Below are 21,604 nucleotides of genomic sequence, written 5' to 3'. Positions count from 1 at the left end.
TAAATGCTGTCATCAACGGCGCGCAATGACTTATGGGGTAGAATAGGGTAGAATAGGCAGCTAAGTGTCCATTTATGTGTCCTTCCTTTCACGGGGAAACGAAGGGCGCATGTGGCGTCGCTTTTGAATCAGGGATCGCGGCGCGATGACACAACCGTCCTTCGAATACGGCCTTCGGAGGATGCAGAATTGAATTGGGACAGCCTTCATCGAGCCGCGTGACGCAATCGGCCTTCAAATGCGACCTTCCAAGGATGCAGCCTTTGAATTGGGACGTCCTTCGTCGCGCCGTTGTGACGCAATCGGCCTTCAAATACGGCCAATTGGCCTTCAAATATGACCTTCGGAGGATGCAGCCTTCACATTGGGACACAGCTATTGTGTTCTAGCAGGGCATTTGAAGATGTAATTTCATTGGGTGTTTAAGAAAAGAATCTTCAAGATTCTTATAATACTAATGCGTCACAAAGTTAGTAAAATGTAATGTAAAACAAAGATTGGAGTTTATAGAGACCAAACATGCCACACATATGATTTTGGTAAACCATAGTATGCAAAGTCTGAAATATTAACCCCAATAGAGTTTACAAGAATACATAGGCCAAACCACATAAAAGGAAAATCATGAGATGGGAAAATTAGATACATGTTTATACATGTATATAGAATATATAGGATTAACAGGGTTTATTTCTTCTTCTCAGCCAGAATTAAGTGAGAGTCACAGCTCTCTGGGACTTCCTTTTGGGGTCGTAAAACTGCACGCTTATTTAGAATAATATGGCACACATGCTCAGCTAATTTGGTGAAGTTCTGTGCAGAGCAGACCATTTTTTTTGTCATTTAAATTTCATTTTGATGGAGAATCAAGGGAAAATCAAGGGAAAATTAACAATAACAAAAGGGTTTCAGCGCTAAATTCCTAAAATAAAAAAATAAAAATAAAAAAGCTTCCCATAAATAGAGTACAATTTGAATGTCACGGCGTGGTGCAGGCAGAAGAAGAGGGATAATCAAAAGTTCCAATGTAAACTTTTACTAACAATATAATACAAACAGGTACAGACAGGAAAAAGGGTTCACACACACTTAGTAGGACGGAGATCGGACAAAGACTGACTGAACAGAATGGAACTAAATACAAACACTGATGAACACTGATTAACAGAACACAGGTGACATAGATGATGATGATGATGATGATGAACTGAACACAGGTGATACAAATGAACTAAATGACAGTAACCATGGATATGAAGGAGTGGCAGGAAAAGAACAAAGGAAGATATGCAACTACTGAAATACAAACAAACCCTGACACGTGACAGTACTCCCCCCTCCGGCAGGCAGGCACGTCCCCGCGCCGTAGATAGGCCAACTGCAGAAGGAGGGAGGGGACTCACGAGGAGGAAGGAGAGCAGGTGAAGGGCAGACAGAAGGCATGAGGGGACAGGGCGGAGCAGGATGTTCAGGCGGCCAGGGCGGAGCAGGCTGTGCAGGCAGCCAGGGCGGAGCCAACGGAGAGAGGAGCCATGGAGGAGGCAGGGCTGACGACTCCAGGGGGCTGACTGACGGGGTCGGAGCAGGTTGGAAAGGAGACCAGGGTGGAGCCGGAGAGCCGATGAGCCCAGGCGACGCAAAGGATCCGGCGGGACATGGCAAAGCTGCTGGCTCTGGCGACTGAGGTGCAGGCGGGGACACAGAAGGGCACGGTGGAGACAGAGACAGAGTGAGGACCAAGGAGGAACAGAAGGGAGTGAGGAGTCCAATGGAGCCAGGGGGACGAAGGGACGAAGGGATGAGGCGTAGCCAGAGGAGTGCAGTCCAGAGGTGAGGGTAGGTCGACGAGCGACCAAGGTGGATCCCGGGGGACGAGGGAGCCTGGCAAAACTGGTGAACTGATGGACCACGGTGGAGCTGAGGGAGGTAGGAGCCAAGGTTGAGCTGATGGATTGACGGGCCGAGGTAGAGTCCTGGTCGCGGAGGTTGGAGGTGGAGACCGGGGATCCACCGACCATGCTGGAGCTGAGCACTGGCATGTGGGTGAGCTGTGGGGCTAGCAGGAGGTGGGAGAGGGAGGCTGGGTTGGAGTTTGGGCCAGGAGACTCAGGCTTGGGGACAGGAGACCCAGGCTCGGGGACAGAGACAGGTCTTGCTGTGGTGGCGACCATCCTGGCTGAGGGCTCAGGCGGCGACCATCTTGGCTGAGGGCTCAAGCAGCGAGGCGGCGGCCATCTTGGCTGGAGACGAGGGCTCGGGCGTGGCGACGGCCATCTTGGCCAGAGACGAGGGCTCAGACGTGGCGTGAACAGTCTCTGGTTGGGCATACCTGACGTGAAGAGGCTCAGACTGGGCAGGCCTGTCGTTTGGAAGCTCTAGAGGGGTGGTCTCGGCGGGACGAGACCATGGACTCAGCTGTTTTCTGGACCAGGGGTACATGTCTTCCAGACACTTGAGAATGGCATCCCTCCAGGGAAGTCCTCGGGTGTGTGGAAGTTCAACTGGGTGGTAGTAGTTAGCCCCAATCCAATATAGGGTATATATATATATATATACTGTAAAAAATGAATCATGAGTCTTGTAATTTTTATTAAAAAAATTGAGGTGATCATTAAAAATATTATGTATATTTTATTAAGAAAATTGTGGTTCAGTGTTTTATTGAAAATATTGAGAACATTTCACTAATAACACCAAGAGATGCATTTTCCTATTTTTTTAAGGAAACATACACAATTTTAAGGCTTGAATTGAGGAACTGATAAACCTCATAAAATTAAGGAAAAGGGGCTACCTATTTATTTTAAGAGAATTAGCTCATTTATGCGGTTTTATTTAGAGACACCATTGTTTGTTCCCAGCATGCTTTGCACATGGCTGGAAATGGAGAGTACATGTTGAAATGAAGTGTTATTTTATGTGTTTTTGAGCAAAGGGAAACATCTGTTAATGTTTAATGTTCAGTTGTTTAAAAGAGTTTTTTTGTCTATTATGTTGAAGTTTTGATCAGAAGATTGTGCAGAAGAGTAGGGCTTATGGTTAGGTTGTGAATAACTGCATGTATTGATAATCTGAAGCATGTTGCTTTGTTCATTGAGCAATAACTTTGCTATAATGCTAGTGCAGTAACAAGTTTGTTTCTGTGCTGAGCAGCATACAGTCTTTTAATTATACAATATAAGTCAAAGACAAATATAAACAGGTTATTTCCATTCACTCTAATTCACACACTTTTGAGCATCAACTTGTTTCTGTTAATTTTCCTGTTCCAAATAATGTCACAATTTTTACCCTTTTTTCTCCGCTCAAAATAATGAATAACTGCTAAATATCTGCTTTAAGAATTCAATGATCTATTGCACCACCAAGTGGTCCTTCTGTAAAGTTAAAATTTATGATTGCATTTATTATTTTAAAATATACACCATGATTTTAATGCATATTGACTGCGACAGACAAAAAGATTGTCAGCAGTTTCATCAGAATATTAACCAACCAATCTCTGAACCCGTGGTTAATATGTAAAAAGTTATGAATAGAAGGGAGCACTAGTCATAATTATTTTCCCCACACTGTCAAATGCACTTTGTAATGTCACATATATTAAGTATTTTTGAACATTTTACAATGATATCCATATGAATTTGTAGTCAAGTGTCCCAGCTCTTAAGCACTATTTTTTAATATAATAAATGTCTGACTGTACATTATCCCACTGATTGCACGGCTACTCACCAGATAAAAATAAAATACGTAAACATCAAATATTAAACTTATCTGTATATTATCCTAAAACTTCTGCCAAAAATACTAGTCCATAACAAAACAACCTTGCAACACGACGAACACCACAACATGAGTATAGAATAGTATAGGGGTTACACAGACTAGTCGACTTTTCAACTTTAATGCTCTGCTGTGACATTTTACATATTGCATTGTCATTTTGCATATTACATTTATGCAAAAACAAGGCACGTGTGACCTGGATAACGCTAACAAGGACACACAAGGAAGAACTAAGGCAGTGGGGAACACAGCAGACCTCCAGAGGTCCGGAGACAAACAACAGGAGGCAGGATGCTGACAAAATGAAAAGCATTTTGAGTAGAGTTTTGCAGAAAACATTGAGAAAAGAGGAATGTGTGTGAAAACAAGTGAAATGTTTAAATGTTTTGAGAAATGTGTCTTTGTTTCTAGAACTGAATGAATGGTTTGGGATTTTGGGCCAACTGAATCAGTTATAGTTTATTAACAATCGTGAAAAACTGAAACTTAAGCAACTTGTTCCCTTTCAAAAGCTACACTCAATGCTGCGCTGAAGCGCTTTGGGAACAACTTTGTGTGACCAGAGGGCTGTTCCATGAAACAAGATTAGAATTCAAGCCAGGCTTATTTTGGTTAGTCAGACTTATTGTTGGTGGATTCTGTTTCATAAAGCAAACTTAAGAAAGCTCAAACTCAGTTACTCTGGCAACTTATGCTGGGAAACTAACCTGGTCCAGGGCAGGCTAACTTTTAGGCTAAGCCTGAGTTGTTACACCGTTCCTCTAACACTGACCTACAGGAACACAATGATATTACCACTGACTCTCTCGCATATCATTATTTGACTTTATTAACAACTATCAGTCCAAAAATAAATATACAGTATACAGAACATCAACTTAATTAAGTCTACAATGATAAATGATATAGATCTACAAACGTGTTCAATTATATTTTATATGAATTTTGATATATATATATATATATATATATATATATATATATATTTTTTTTTTTTTTTTTTATCAAATGACACATAACCCCTAATAAGTCAAGTAATATTATTTAAATATTGAATAATAATAATATTAAATAAGTAAATAAATAACATAATAAATAATTATAATTAAAAGGGGAGAGGGTTATATAAAAATGTATTAATATAATTAATGTGATATGTATTCCTTTATTTTATAGTGCCCATATCTTTTCAAAATGAATACTTTTGCTCTTAATTTCATGCAGTCCTCTCCATAGTATACTTTAAAAACTAAATCTAAACAATAATTTAAAAGTGGGGAAAACTGGTCTTTCTCCAAAATTGTGTTATTGATTTAAAAGCGGTAATTCACAGTATTCGAAATAAGTATAACTAATCATTATTAAGTAGCATAGATCCTATACCCAAAACTATATTTTGTATCTTTATTAATAAATATTACAGTTTTTTTCAGTCGCTAACAAGCGTTTGTCCAACCAGTGTTCACATTTTCAAAACTCTAAACACAATTAGCACAGCATCGGTCTTTTGTGGCCATACCATTCACACATTTCTTGTAGTTTTCACACAATATGCAGTCAGTGAACACATTTCCATAATGCTTAAATTTGGAAGCTATACCTCCCAACAAAATTATGGATTGTTTTTGTAGTATTTACAAATGTTAACACACAACATCCCACAATAGCAAAAACAGTATTCCAAACCTTAGATACAGTATGGACTGCATATATTTATTTACCATTTACATGAAACTTTTACCATTTTTGTAAATTTCATGATTTTAGCAAAATGTGATTTTGATTGCTAGCAAAATGTGTTGCTTTTGAACAATGTCATGAAGAAACAAGCTTTTCGAGTCCATATGCATCTTCCTGGAGTAATGATGCTGAAAATTCAGCTTTTCATCACAGGAATAAATTACATTTTACACAATTTATTACATGACATACATATTTTTAAACAGAAATCAGTTATTTCAAATTGTACTAATATTTTACAATATGAAAGTTTATAAAAACCTCTGCTTCTGCAATGATATCAGTTCAAAAACAATATATCAGTGAGAGAGTCAAGGAGCTACAACGACAATATGTCCAGGTATAGTGTACTGTATATTCAATTCAATGTCCAGTTCTATAAGCTTTGCACTTTGCAAGTAGGTAACCTACACAGTACAGTATAGTATACAGTAATGACATGATTTACATAAACTTTGTTTTGAGAGTTATGGAATTGGAGGCCAACCAGGCCCCTCATGAATTCATATACATAGATGAGGCAGGATTCAATCTGGGCAAAAGGCGTCGACCTGGACGAAATGTAATGTGGAGGTGGAAGGTTTATGACCATCAGCCACATGACCAGATGTCCCTCCTTGAAGCCATGGATGCTGGCTCCAAGGGTGGATCCGACATACCAAGCAGTTTTATCCCAGGTGCATCGCCTTGGATGATATCAGATGTGATCTTGATGAAAACATGTGGCCTAACCCTGAAGATCGCAGAGATTAGATACAATAATTTTGTGTGTTTTTTTTTTTTTGTTCAGAATGCTCTTGTGTGTTTCATGGATATTTTGTTCACTGTAAGCAATACTGTAAAACTTTTTCTGTTCTATCAAACCGTGTTTCTACTGTACCTCCTGTAGTAAACAGTAAAGGAATAAAAACTGATTTGCTTTTTACTGGAATGCTTATGAATGTGAACAGTACTGTACATGTGGACATACAGTTCCCAAGCAAGAAATTTAGTGTAAAACGGTGAATTGCACGTTTTGCATGCAAATACCTGTAAAACTGAAACATAAAAGTCTATGCAGTTTTTGTAATGTCAACAATAGCCAGTATTTTGAAACCTGGTGTACTTTGATTGACTGCATGTACCTTGTGAAGTGAAAACAAGTGTTATTCTTTGACAGAATAATTTCATTTTGAGTCAGATTTCCAGTGTTTTGGTAAAGTTAGTGTGTGCAGAGAAAAATGTGTTATGTTTTGAAATGAAGAGTTAGTATATATTTAACAAAATGTGTTATTGAGAAGACAATTAACCATTTGGCCAATTGTGTTTTGTAGGTGTGAATCTGTGTTAAGAGTTTAGAAAAAGTATCTGAAGTATGGGTAAGCGCTTGTTAGCGATTGAAAAAAACTGTAACTGTGTGCATTTTGTGTAAAAGCAACAAGAAATGTGTTAATTGTATATCCTACACAGACGGATGTTGTGTTAAGAATTTAGGGAAATTGTTAAAAGGATAGAAAAAATTGTAACTGTAAAAAAAAAAAAAAACAGTCCCCTTTTTACTGTGTATGTCCAGTTAATGAAAAGAACTTCAACACCTGACTATGCCTCCAACTGAGATTGGATTTTCAGTATTTTAGTGATCTACAGTACCTAAAAATGCTTATCAGTTGTTTTAATATTTTTATATTTTTCCAGTACATTTGAGCTTCTGTTGTTGCAGAAGTAGAAGCTTTATACTATATTTAAGGTTTAGTACATAATGCCTTCATTTCTGTCATACGGTGTTTAACCATTTGTAAATAAGACCAGAAAGATCCATGATTTTGTTATTGGGTAAGCTTTTGTGAAAAGAAAATTTAAGCATTTTAGAAATGTGTTAATTGACTGTATATTTTGTGAAAACAATGTTGTGCTAATTGTGTTTAGAGTTTTGAAAATGTGAGTAAAGATTGGACAAAAGGATGTGAGCAATTGAAAAAACAAACAAACTGTAAATCAGTTGATGTCATTTCCATGCACATTTAAACATGTTGCTTTTATCATTTAGTTTTAATTGCAAGAATTCAAAACAGAGAAACTGAATTGGGAAAAAGGATTTATTTTCATTTTTTTATGTTCATTTTTTTTTTAATTAGTAGTACAGCTGATGCATCAGTGATGTTTTATTCTCCTTGTCACACACACTCAGGCAAATCCATCTCTCCATCAGTACAGTATTGTATTAGGAGGATACTGCCTATTAAATGTTTGCCCCACTGACATGCAAACTCGATTCTATCCCCAACTGGTAAGAATATCTTTTCCCGTGGACGATGTCGCAGCTGTATACCTCTTTTATCCATTTCCTCCACCGTCACTGAACAAGGCTCTGAAACAAACAACATCTCACTGTCACTGTCACAATATACATTCATTGATTCATCAGAACCAGAACAACTACAAGATTACATCAAACTTACAAAATTAAATACAGTTAGAAAAGCCTTACATGTCTTTGTTGTATATGGTTTAGTGTGTTCATACTTACTTAAACACTTAATATTCCCTCTCCATTCGCCTTGTTCACAGGTCATGTATTTGGAGTAGGGGTGACGCTGAACCAGTGTGTATTTATTAAAGCAGACGTATTCAACTCTCTCCCCTGAACTGTATTCAGGTTTTGTCTCTTCTGTTGTATCTGCAAAGTCTACTTGTGGTGGTCGCTCACATTTCCCTGAAGGCAAAGAAAAGTTATTTTTTTATTTTTAGATCACCACAAAAATTGACAAATTACATTAATAAATCTCAATATCAGCCACATGCCTTTTTATGGCCTTCGACCATAGAACATGATTTTATTTAATGAACATTATTAAAATGAGAATTTGGGGTCTTCTAAAATGTTTTAAAAATGCCTTTCTGTATTGAAGAGATCTGTGGATATTTCTATAATATATTATAGCCAAATCTAAATTTGTGTCTGAAGTTGCGGTTATGCATGTAAAGCTCATCGCCACAGTGCTAGTGCGTAGCTATGCTGTTGCTAGGTTATTCTGGGTGGTTGCTAGGACATCTTCTTGGCCCAAATCAAGAGAGACGATGTGCCGATGAAACAAGACATAGCAAAACGTATCAAAGTTGAGCATTTACTTTAACATGAGCAATAGTGATGCTTGCAAACACCACTAATAAAACTAAACTAAACATGTGAACCTTACTTTATGCAAATAAAATATATTTCCTTATATACGAATGTAACGACTGAGACAAGTCAGACACGAATATTTGTTATAGTTTAACAACTGATATTTAGAACTCACTCGGGGAATCTGTGTCCCAGCCCCCAAACAGAGCAAGAAGATCTCAGTTACCCTGGTTGCCATGGCCGCGATCAGATAGGATGGTTTTATGACTCTTAGGAATGCTAAAATGTAACTAACTCTGCCACAGATATCAGAACAGACTCTCCTGCGTTCATTTACAGTTTTTTTCAATTGCTTACACACTAAAATTAAAACTTTCCCACAATTAGCAAAACCTTACACTCAAGGAGCAAAACACAAGGCTAGATTTGCACAACTGTAAGCACATTGTCAGCTTCACACTTTTTGCAAAACATTACACACAGTGATTTGCAAAACACTAAACACACTTATGCATTTGACACAGAAATTTATCATGATGTAATTTCCTTGCAATTTCAAAGCAAAGGCTTTCAAATGAACACACCCATGAACCAATTGGTTAAACACAGCCACCAGGTACGCACACACACTGGTGCTTAATTGTAGACACACCAATCAGGTTTTAGCACTATAAAAAGGCAACAGGTAAGTTCACCTGTCTTCAACAAAAATGTACAGTGTCAGAGGAAGAGGAAGAGGGAGAGTGCGGATGAGAGGGGGAATCCGGAGAGAACAGGGTGGAGGGAGAGGGAGAGGGAGAGGGAGAGGAAGACCTGGAGGAGGGGTAGGACATGCACAAGAAGAAGACAACCAATTCTGTGTAAGGAAATTCGTTACAATTGTGGACCATGTAATAAACCACGGACTAACACTGAGGGAGGCTGGACTGAGAGTACAGCAGTGACAACAGTGCGAAGAAGGGGAAGAAACATCATTGGCCACAGGGCTATTGTCAATGTACCAGGGCAACGTGGGGGTAACATTACCCTTTGTGCTGCCATTACACAGAATGGGGTCCCCCACTGCCATGCCAGCTTGGGTCCTTACAACACTGAACTCATTCTTACATTTTTAGACAGATTGCACAATATTATCACAGCAGCAAACCAAAGGGACCAAATGCAATACTTTGTCGTCTGGGACAATGTTGCTTTGGAGGAAGCATGTGATCAAATTGAACCAGCATCCATACAAGGGTGGATTCGTCACTCAAAAAGATTCTTCCCACGTTGCCTTGCAAATGAAAATATAGCCTGTGATGTTGACAAGGCCTGTGGCCAGATCCAGCTAGGCGGAGAGATGTTTAGTTTTTTATTTTATTTTATTTTGTGCTGAACTGGATATGTAATTTATGTTACTGTATTACTGTAGGCGTACAGTACAATGGTATGTTCAGTAATACTGTATGGAAACTGGAAAATGTTTTGTTATGAATGTTTTGTTGAAATTTTCAGTATTGGCTGACTTGAGTACATGAAAAGAAATAAATATTTTCATTAGTATGCACAATTGGTGTCATGTGGTGTTCATCTGTGTAAATGCTAAAAGTGTTTTAGGTTGAGCACAGGAGTGTTTAACTGATTCAAACAGAGTCAGACCATATGATGTTTGTGTTAATGTTATGACAACAAAATAAGGTTTTTATAAGACATATATAGTTTTGACAAAAGTGTTATATTTTGCAAATGATCTGAGGTGTTGTGCTACTTTGGTGTAGTGTTGTGCTAATTGTGTGTAGTGTTTTGACAAACTGGGCCCTGTTTTCAAAATTGTGATGACCTGTAATTTTCACTTTTCCACGAGAAAAAATGTATGTTATGATTGCCTAACGATTATACACTGGCCGGGAAGCCGATATTTAAAAGTGAAGCGTTTGTTTACCCCTGGGTTCGTCAACCAGCCCACGTGCACGCGCACTCAAATACGTGATGTTAATTTTTGCGCCGACTTGACGTCAAGTCGGCACAGGATATACCATATATGGACACCGCAGACCTATGCTGCAGGAAGCCCGCCCTGCCCCTCTCCCCCTCATATTCAGTCGAGCGCCGCCATTACTGAATTCCGATTCGAAGTACGCACTCGACCGTGAAAGATGCAGAAACGTTCACAACTTGCGCCATGATGTCATTTTGGAATGATATGCTGAAGCGTTACCTGCGGTGTCAACCCCCCTCCTTCCTGCCACCAATCAACGCGCCCCTCATTTGCATTATTACAATGACCGTCCACGACAGCCAAAATATCGCATCAGATCTCGCGAGACAATAATGCCTTCAGAAATAAGGGTCAGAGGAGCTCTGTGTTTATTTTTTTTCAACTTTTTTTCAACTTTTCTTTTTAAGAAGGGCCTGAAAGACTATAATAGAGTGTGGGTATCCAAGGTAATACTAGGTTATGACTCCTTTAAACAATTGAAAAAAACTGTAATCGTAGACAAACTGATCTATAAATGAACATGCATCCCAGAAACTGTGTGAATGATTTACTGGCTTGTGTACCATTATGTATATACTTTGATATATATTTGATTATACAACCAAAACGGGACTCTCACTTAATTCTCGCTGAGAAGGAGAGATAAACCCTATTAATCATATGTATTCTATGTATAACCTCTTGAGAAATGTGTAGACATGTATCTAATTTTCCCACCTCATGATTTTCAGACTTTGTTGCATACTATGGTTTACCAAAATCAGATGTGTGGCGTGTTTGGTCTCTATAAACTCCAATCTGCGTCCCCAATTTGTTAATTTACATTACATTTTGCTAACTTTGTGACGCATTCGAATTATATAAGAATCTTGAAGATTCTTTTCTTAAACACCCAATGAAAGTACACATTGCAAATGAGCATGCTTGAACAAAGGTCATAAAAAAGACATTTTCCCTCCAAAAGAAGACACTTCTTATTGGCTCTTACACCTCCAAATTGGTGTGCCATCGTCACGCTTTAAAAGTCACTGACCACAAGATCCGGCCCTCTTAGCTCTTGTCCTCGGACCTAAACTGCAGCTCCAAGTGAGGGGGGGGGGGGGGGGGGGGGGGGGGTTACTGAGTTACTGGGCCCTGCAGGCCTCTGCAGGCCGAGTCAGACTGCCTTTCTTAAATCCAACCAAGAAGAAAACGGACAACTCTTGCCTTAAGGATGCCGTGCGGTCCAGCGTGGCCTCAACAGGCCCAGGGCAGGAGGCTTCGAAGCATCCAGGACATGTGCTCTCTCCAGCATCAAGGACAACCTCAGGAGTTCAGTGACGTCATCCAACACGGACGAAGTCCCTCGCAACTCTCACCATGTGCTCTTTGTGTCCTGCCGGCCCAGAGCGTGTAGGCCACAATCTGCACTCCAGCCATGAGAACAGCGACAATACAAGTTCATCCTATCTTCTTCATCCAACAGATTAGAAATGATTGCAGCTCATACAGTGACATTTGACACTCAAGGACCCAGTGACGAATTCAATCTTCAACCACTTCAAGAATTGACCATGCATGTATACATTTCATGAGGTGCTCTGAAATAAGCTGATGGTTCTTTTCATACTAAAATAGATCTTGCTCCAGAGTTCTATTTCCTGCTTACCCAACACTCACCACTTTACCTATGCATGTACACTCACCTAAAGGATTATTAGGAACACCATACTAATACTGTGTTTGACCCCCTTTCGCCTTCAGAACTGCCTTAATTCTACGTGGAATTGATTCAACAAGGTGCTGAAAGCATTCTTTAGAGATGCTCTATTGGGTTGAGATCTGGTGACTGTGGGGGCCATTTTAGTACAGTGAACTCATTGTCATGTTCAAGAAACCTATTTGAAATGATTTGAGCTTTGTGACATGGTGCATTATCCTGCTGGAAGTAGCCATCAGAGGATGGGTACATGGTGGTCATAAAGGGATGGACATGGTCAGAAACAATGCTCAATTAGGCCGTGGCATTTAAACGATGCCCAATTGGCACTAAGGGGCCTAAAGTGTGCCAAGAAAACATCCCCCACACCATTACACCACCACCACCAGCCTGCACAGTGGTAACAAGGCATGATGGATCCATGTTCTCATTCTGTTTACGCCAAATTCTGACTCTACCATCTGATTGTCTCAACAGAGATCGAGACTCATCAGACCAGGCAACATTTTTCCAGTCTTCAACTGTCCAATTTTGGTGAGCTCGTGCAAATTGTAGCCCCTTTTTCCTATTTGTAGTGGAGATGAGTGGTACCCGGTGGGGTCTTCTGCTGTTGTAGCCCATCCGCCTCAAGGTTGTGCGTGTTGTGGCTTCACAAATGCTTTGCTGCATACCTCGGTTGTAACGAGTGGTTATTTCAGTCAAAGTTGCTATCAGCTTGAATCAGTCGGCCCATTCTCCTCTGACCTCTAGCATCAACAAGGCATTTTCGCCCACAGGACTGCCGCATACTGGATGTTTTTCCCTTTTCACTCCATTCTTTGTAAACCCTAGAAATGGTTGTGCGTGAAAATCCCAGTAACTGAGCAGATTGTGAAATACTCAGACCGGCCCGTCTGGCACCAACAACCATCCCACGCTCAAAATTGCTTAAATCACCTTTCTTTCCCATTCTGACATTCAGTTTGGAATTCAGGAGATTATCTTGACCAGGACCACACCCCTAAATGCATTGAAGCAACTGCCATGTGATTGGTTGATTAGATAATTGCATTAATGAGAAATTGAACAGGTGTTCCTAATAATCCTTTAGGTGAGTGTATGTATGGATGAACGTATGTATGTATGTATGTTTGTTTAGTTTAGTTATGTTTGTGATTTAGTTAATAAAACTTGTGCACAATTATGAATTCGATTTCTGATCCTCTGTTTGCATCCAAAAGTCCCTTTTACGATCTTGATCTTGTTACATGCTCTAATTGCTGTACATGATAAGGAATAATTATTTTTCAGTGATTTTTCAGGTTTTGCTGTCCCAATTCAAATTAACAGTGTTTTGTACTGTAACAAATTTAATTTGCTTTCCTCAAAGCGCTGACACAACACAGACTCATGGAAAATTTGTGAGTCATGCACTGGAGCCAGGCCAATTGGCATCCAAACTTGTGATCATACGTTCAGATGAAATGTTTAGTAGATCATTGTTCTATCTGTTAATGTTACTATTAATTAAAAGATTCATCTCACATGTATGCCTACCTGAACATTAAGGCTGTGAAAGGACTTCCTATTAATCTGCCTCATGTTCCCCTAGAGCAGTGGAGATTGCAAAATGTAGGCTATGCAGTCTATTCCCAGCAAACATTGGTCCAACGACAACGTCGCGTCCCTGGCCAAAAATAGTCGCGGTAGGACGGCATAAATCAGTAAAAATATTTAACACAGAACATTTCCTAAAAATGCATTCAGATACATTTGTACATGTCGACAGTTCTCTGGGGTTGCATGTATAATTGTTATTTTGACTTTTAACTACGTGTAGTTCAATATATAGTGTATTGGGTGAGAGGACGTCACCTGGCGACGTCTTTTACACGTGCATTTATAGTCCATCATGACCCTCTATGAAATCCTTGTGAAATATGCAAAAGCTGTGCTTAATCCTTGCATGGTTAATACTGCAATAATTAATTTAATTTCCCAAGTAGTTTTTAAGAGGTTGTGAAGACGTCCACTGACGTCCTTTACACGTCTAGTCAAGGCTGTGAATAGACGTCCACTGACGTCTTTTACACGTCTAGTCAAGCAAGACAGAAAAAAAACAGGAATTATCTTTATGAAATACATGATTTGTTTATCTTGTTTAAATAAATTATAATCACAAAGTGCCCAGTGTGGTTAAGTGATTGCAAAGCCACTGCATTTTAGTCATTATTTCAACCTGTTGTACCTGATGTATTCGTTGTTATTTTTTTATGGAATGTATGCATATACATGTAAAACAGAAATATATCCGGTCACCATTTATGTCTGAGTTGGATGTAATTGCCAAAACTGTGCTGCCAACTTAAGATGTAGTAACAAAAGATCTCGCGATATTACAAAGTCCTGCAATAGGATAGATTATCTTGCGAGATGTTAACGCGTTCTCCCCATAGACTCCGGAACATTGAACAACCACGAGGAGAGGAGGAATTGAGGAGGGAGTTGTATCCTAACATTATAATCTCGTTCACGGTAGAGAAAGATGCATGTAGGCTACACAGGAAAAGTAACCGTGAAGACACTGAATTTAACATAAAACAGCCGTCATAATAATCACAAATACACTTACATTGCTGTAAATGAGTTTTATGAATGAATGGCTTGCTCTAACTGTTGCTGGTCTTCGTCAACAACACGCGCTTTTGCATCCCCTGCTGGTGAGATCGACTAACAGCAGATGGAGAGTATGCTCGGTAATCTACTGCTTTTCCTGCAGTTTCTGGATGTCAACGTAGTATTTTCTGTCAAATCTGAACCACTGAATTTGAGGAAGCGAATTTGCAAAGCGAAATAAAATGGACTGGAAATTGATTTTTAAACAGTTTGAATATTTTGGAAGTGAAATATAAAAGGTGAATATGGATTATGTAATTTTTAATAATGAAAATGTGTTTGAAATGTTTTGAATTGAAATATTCACAGCTTAAATATTCAACCATGCTGAATTTCAGCCCATAAAAATGCATACCCTAAAAATACAATGCATTAAAATGCAAGCATGGTTAATGCAATGCATATTTTTACAAGTAGTGCAATTCAACAGGCTTTTTTTGTTTCAAGAACATTTGGCATTGTTTTACTTCCATATTCAAATAAATAAATATAAACAGTTGTAAAATGAAGCGATTAACTATATGTTCAGGAGATTACACATGATTTTCCACTTTCTACAGTCTGGATTTTTACCAAATTACAGTTCATGTACATGTTCATTCTTTATTATTTCCTAAACACCTTTTTAAACACCATCATTGTAATGCCGTTTTTATTGTTGCTAAAGGACATTCTATAGCACTAGAACAGATAATGTGAGAGATATTTGCTGGTACATCTGTAGTTGGCTAAAATGTAGTTGTCTGTTTGCACACAATGAAAAAAATTAGACGATGACTTTTTTGACGGTCCCTATCCCTATCCTTATACATTGGACATTCAGTGGACATTCGCAAGTAAGTATGCCATTAAAACTATACTTGCCCATTTTGATCGATTGTGAAAAATTTAGTAGTTGACAATCTTTGTTGTCAATATCATGTAGCTGCTTCGAATTTGCAAACATTTGCTTTATTTCACATATAATTGAGAAAGATCTTAAACGCAGAAGTCCGAATGTGCGAATATAAAACCAAAATTACCTAAGTGTTGCACATTCAGTATTTGAATAAAATCAGACTTTAATAAAATGATGTAATTTGGCTAATTTTGATGCATATGTATATATAAAACCATGCAAACAACCAGTTTGTGTGTAATAAAAACGATTTACTTATCGTTACAGCTGAGACACATCCAAGAGATGGGCCTGAGACCCCCTCCCTCATAATTCTATTTATGTTTTCAATTTGTACAACTGGTCTGTTTTAATAGACCATATAACATCTACAAGACTGTTTTGTAAGTTATTAGTGTCTCCTGAAAGGAAAACAAATGTTTGTGCTTTTATTCACAAAACACAAACAATGTTACTTGGTCTCATTCCTTTATGCCATTTTGCATATTATGTTTCTCAGATACAAAGATTAAACCTGAATGAAAATGAAGAAAATCCATCAATAATCAAGTAAAGTACTTTAGCATATATTAAAAGTAGGATTTTTGGGGTAATGTCCTTTGTAAAAACTTTTTTTGCATTTGAGTATTTGAAAACTCCAAAGGACACATATAGGCGCTAAAAATGACACTTTGCCTCCCTTCGGTTACATTTGAATAACTCTTGCTCAGAATTTGATAGATACATTTTTTTCTGGTGGATACTGGCACCTAGTGGAATCAAACAATTTAAGTCCCCAGAGCAAACAGTACCTGAATCACAGACTTTCAAAGACAGGATTCTAAAAAAAATATAAAAAAATAAGGGCCTATATTTTCTTATGTTTATCGTAATATTTTAAACTCATACAATGCTATTTATGAAGTTTTGCAATCTGATTTAGTAATCTGATTTGAAGGGTTTTCTGTACAATGACACCAGTTTTTTCCTACAATTTCCTACATTGTATGTGTGTACGGTGAATATTTAAACTTGGGTGTGTTAAATTCAGGCGGAATTCCAAAATATGCCTTAGAGTGGAAGGAACTTATCAACTGCTTATCAAATGGAGAATGGCACATCCTATTCCCTAATTGTGTAGGCAGTAAGGTCACATGCCTACTAGTCGAGTTGCATTAGCAGTGTTTGCAAGCATCACAATTACTCGTATTAAAGTAAATGCTCAACTTTGGTATGTAACTTGCCTCTCTTGACCAAGAACCAATGTCCTAGCAACCACCCAGAATAACTTAGCAACAGCAAGTCTAATTTAGATCTATAGTTATAATACATTATAAAGAAAAATCCAACCCAGATCTCTTCAATACAGAAAGTCATTTTAAAGCATGAAAAAAGATTTACATTATTTTAATATCATGCATTAAGTTCAGCACTAAATGCAGAAGTGTTTCTCTATAATCTTACCCGCACAAACAGGCTCATAATCCCACTGCCCATTCTCTTGACATGTAAATGAGTTGATGGTTTCTTTTGTTTGAAAGATCCAGTATTTTTCAGTGCAGGTGATCTCCACACTTTCTCCAGCTCTGAAAATAGTTTTTCCCTCTGGGTTGATCTTTTTTACTCTGAATGTGGTTGACTTAAGCTCACAAGTTACTTCTGTACAAAACACAATTATGTAGAAATAAGGGTAAGAAGAGATGAAGCATAAAAAATGTGTGAAACTGGATTTGCATGCTTTGTCTTTTGGGGGAAACAAACGATTCTGACAATATATAACAGGATATATGCAACAGGACGTTTTTATATATATATATATATATATATATATTATTTTTTTTTAATCCTAAAATTGGAAAAAAAATATATAGCTTGCCATAAATAGAGTACAAATTGAATAAGTCCCTAAATAAGTATAAGCACATTTTCTATTTTGAGAACTTTTAGATATATTTGCTAAACTATTATCTGGAAATTAAGCAAGCAATTAGAAAGTAGTTATTGGTAAGTTTTTGTTGATTTTGTAGTTACCAAATAATAATGATCAGCAAATCCTGTTGCCTCATGATCCATTCGCCCGTCTCTGTGCAGTGAATGTCACTACTTCCGTCTATCTTTTTGTCATTAGATACACACTCAAAGTGAATAACATCACCATAACTTCCTTCCTCTGTAATCTCCCAATCACTTTCCAATCATATGCTGAGTCCCAATTCGCCTACTTATACTACGACCTAAAAGTATGCACTTTTTTTGTGAGGAAAAAGTACATACTTTTGAGTGTGTAGCAAAAGAGTATGCACGTTCTGGGACATACTTCGATGACGTCATGCAACGTGAACTTGAACGTGGTTGCCTAGTTACGCACACCGCGATGCTGTTAACAAAACATTTTACATTTCATTCATTCATATCCAATATAATTTTATTTACTATTCCCATCTTTTTATCTTTTTTTCCTCATCGTTTTTTTCCACAATACATTTACAATGTGTTCTACCAAATTGAGGAGTGAAGCAGGGCGTCGTCGTAGATTAACCAAACGCAGGTCGTGTGTGAGGCGGCTGGTTCTGACGTTCATGTGCAATCGTGTGCAATGTGTGTAACGAAAGCTACTTATTTTCTGAGTTAAAATATTTAAAGTTTATAGTATAACTATTGTTTAACATATTTTAAACTTAATTTAATCATTATGTATAATACTCAAAAATACCCCGATGAAAATGAACCATGCTTTTACTATAGTGTAGTAACCATGTGTCTTTTAGTTGGACTGATAAAGTTAACATTTGTACAGCCACAGTATTACAACAAATAAGTCAGTGTGGTTAAATATAGCTTTAATTAGGGTTAAACATTTGAATTCTTACACTTAAAAACTGAGGGCGCATCTCCGCTGCTGCGTCCAACTGTCATGTTTACATCATCACCACCATCACCACAAAGCTCCTCCCTCCCGCACGCAATGGGTTGTGGGCAATATTAGCCGTTAGAGTGTGCATTGATCTGCACTTCGAATTCTAACCGGAAATAGTAGACCATCCGGGTATCTTGGGAATACTCATTTCAACATACTACGATTTGTGACGCACTAATTCTAGTTTTGCATACTATTTAGGACGGATAGTATGCGAATTGGGACTCAGCAATAGTGTAGTGGGATTGCCCCTTTAACAATAGTCTGCGTGGCCCTTTTAAAAACGGCGCACGGATTGCCTAAAGTGGGTGGGTACGTCATGTAATCACGTAGCTATATAGTCACCAGGTGAGAGTTAGTTTCCTCATGACATTGTATCGATGTGACCTGTTTGTGTAGGTCTTGTATCTCCTTCACTCCTTGGGAAAGATTAGTCGGGTGTGTCCAGGCATTGTTAGTGAGTGTCATACACGTGAAAGAAGTTGCCAGCTGCTGCTTAAATAGCGTTTCCAGTCTGGGACGCGGGATTTTTGCCTTGAACGCTCGTGATTGCTTTGAACGCTCGCGATTGCATTGAACGCCCACGATTGCATTGAACGTCCTCGCTATTGCCTGTACAACGCTCACGTTAGATGTGCTAAACCCGTGGCCGTTGGTTCTGACGCCACCTGGTGTTCACTCACCTCGCTGGTGTAATTTTATTGATTTGTGTTTATTCGTTGTTTGTGTATTTTGCTCAAGTGTGTGTGCAATGGAGTTGAATTGAAATTGTTTTGTTTCTTTTTGGTTTGCTTTATTGTAGTATTATTATTATTATTATTATTATTATTATTATTATTATTATTATTATTATTATTATTATTAGGTTTTGTTATTAACCAATTTATTTAGTTTGTTTACTTTGCTATTTGGGTTGGTTGTATCATTTCTTGTCTTGCTTTACATTGATGCTGCTCAAATTACGGAGCTGATTAATTCTGGTTTATCTTTTATTTTGTTTTGATTTTGGTTTATTTGGTTGTGTTGAGTGGGTTTAAATCATTATTGTATTTTCTTGGGTTTGGTTGGTTTGAAGTGTTTTTGATTTGTATTTATTTTGTTTTATTATTTGAGTGGTGAAATGTTTTATATAATATCAGAGAAAGAAACCAACTTGTTTAGTTTATCCTTCTTTATTTTGAATTGTCCTTTTGTTAGTATTTTATTTTCTGTGTGTGTGTGTTTGGCCAGTGTATGGGTGGCCCGCCTATGTGAACCGACAAACGAAGCCCATTGGGCTGATTCATTCACATTGATTAAAGTGATTTTATCATTGATGTTGAGCTCAAGGTATTTTTAGTAACTAATTGATAAATAAAACTTGTAATCTGTGGTTTTGTCTCTGCTCGTCCTTTTCCTTTAGTGGAAAGCCTGTTTGGGGAGGCTTGAATATTTGGGGTCTTGAGTACGGGCCTTACTAGTGTAAGCTGATCGAGTCATTCGGTCACAATAGTAACAAGCTACAACCCAAATTTCCTCAAAACGAGTTTATAATATAAATTGGTCTCTATGAGCAGGCGGCAGAGAGAAAAGTCTGAAGGGACCGTCTGCCTGAGCTCACAACAGGTTTTAAGCTACACTTAAATGTTTTGGGAAGTGCATATAATTATTTTCAAGTCAATAAAATCAAAATGAAAAAGACATTAAAGAAAAACAACCAAAAGATGAAGCCGAGGAGTTTCACAAGTATCTTTGTTGGTCTGTCTCTGATACTCTTGTCTGCTTGGGGATCAACAAGTGAATCATTTATCAAAGTCAAAGAGAGGTTTTTCTTACACCAGACCACTCTGTGCACAAGCAATATTTACACTGTTCGCTTATGTTCTTCTTGAATCAAATCATAAAGTATATTGTGGTGAATGAATTTGGAGTTAAAAGTTACTTTTAATTTGGAGAATAATCCAATCAGAATGAAATAAAATCAAAATTCTGATAATTTATTTAATAATAAAAATAATAATGATAATAATAAATAATAATAATAAAAAACATTAAACAGCCCTTGGGCCTGTTTCAGAAAGGAGGTTCAACCAACTCTGAGTTAAAGCTTGAACTCTGAGTTGACTTACCCTAAGATGGGAAACTCTGAGTTGACTGACTCTGAGTTAAGCGCGTGCACCACAACTATAAAAAGCCATTATCAATGGAGCGCAGATATTATGAGTCACCATGGCGACAGCGCCAGACAAAAAGAGGTCTGCATATTTTTCAGCAGCAGAACTGGATGAGCTTCTGCAAGCATATGGAGAGTACGAACACATATTATTATTATTATTTCTTTTTAAATATCGGCTCCAGCAGCGAAGGACAGAGAGGTAGCTAGGGAGAAAATAGTTGCTTGAGTCAATGCGTAAGTTTACATTTTAATTACTGTTATACAGTGATGGGTGTAATTACCAAGTAATCTAAATACTAATTTAATTAAAGGGATTACTCTTAATTCTTCTGTAATTTAAAGTAAAATCTGATGTAATTGCATTAGACTATAGAACAGTTCTGTATATTTAACATACATTTTTTGTATGTTAAATATAACCTTTTATATTAAATGTAACCTTTTCCCTTCACACACTTTGGTCAATTCAAGAATAATTCATGCAATTGTATATTGTTTATTTGAAAGCATTAAAAGTGCAGTTTCTTGTCTCTCTTTGTATTGTTCAAGTGGTTGATGTTGATTTGGGATTTAGTAATAAGTAGACCAATACTTTCTAAAGATAGTCATTATTACATTAATATTTAAAATAATTACACTGTTGAAGATGTAATTTGTAGTTAGTAATTAATAACTAATAACTATTTTAGAG

The 21,604-nt window shown here is 37.7% G+C and overlaps 2 protein-coding genes across 2 annotated transcripts in view; both read right to left on the bottom strand.

Moving 5' to 3' along the window:
- LOC311084999 (complement factor H-like) overlaps positions 1-21,604 on the bottom strand; it is a 176,517-nt gene that overhangs the window by 90,423 nt on the left and 64,490 nt on the right. The window contains 1 exon segment of the mRNA XM_084117373.1: positions 17,306-17,500. Within this exon segment, the coding sequence (XP_083973499.1) occupies positions 17,306-17,500 (195 nt within the window).
- Positions 7,588-21,604, bottom strand: part of LOC311085003 (verrucotoxin subunit beta-like) — a 44,510-nt gene continuing 30,493 nt past the window's right edge. Inside the window, exons 4-5 of the mRNA XM_084117382.1 lie at positions 8,036-8,221; positions 7,588-7,876 (exon numbers count right to left, since the gene is read on the bottom strand). Coding sequence (XP_083973508.1) covers positions 7,683-7,876; positions 8,036-8,221 — 380 coding nt within the window. The 3' untranslated portion in view covers positions 7,588-7,682. The remainder of the gene's footprint in view (positions 7,877-8,035; positions 8,222-21,604) is intronic.

Source organism: Abramis brama, assembly GCF_963993115.1.
Source record: "Abramis brama genome assembly, chromosome: 6".
NCBI lineage: Eukaryota > Metazoa > Chordata > Actinopteri > Cypriniformes > Leuciscidae > Abramis > Abramis brama.
The sequence above is the reverse complement of the archived record's forward strand: the minus strand, read 5'-3'. Positions and strand labels throughout refer to the sequence as shown.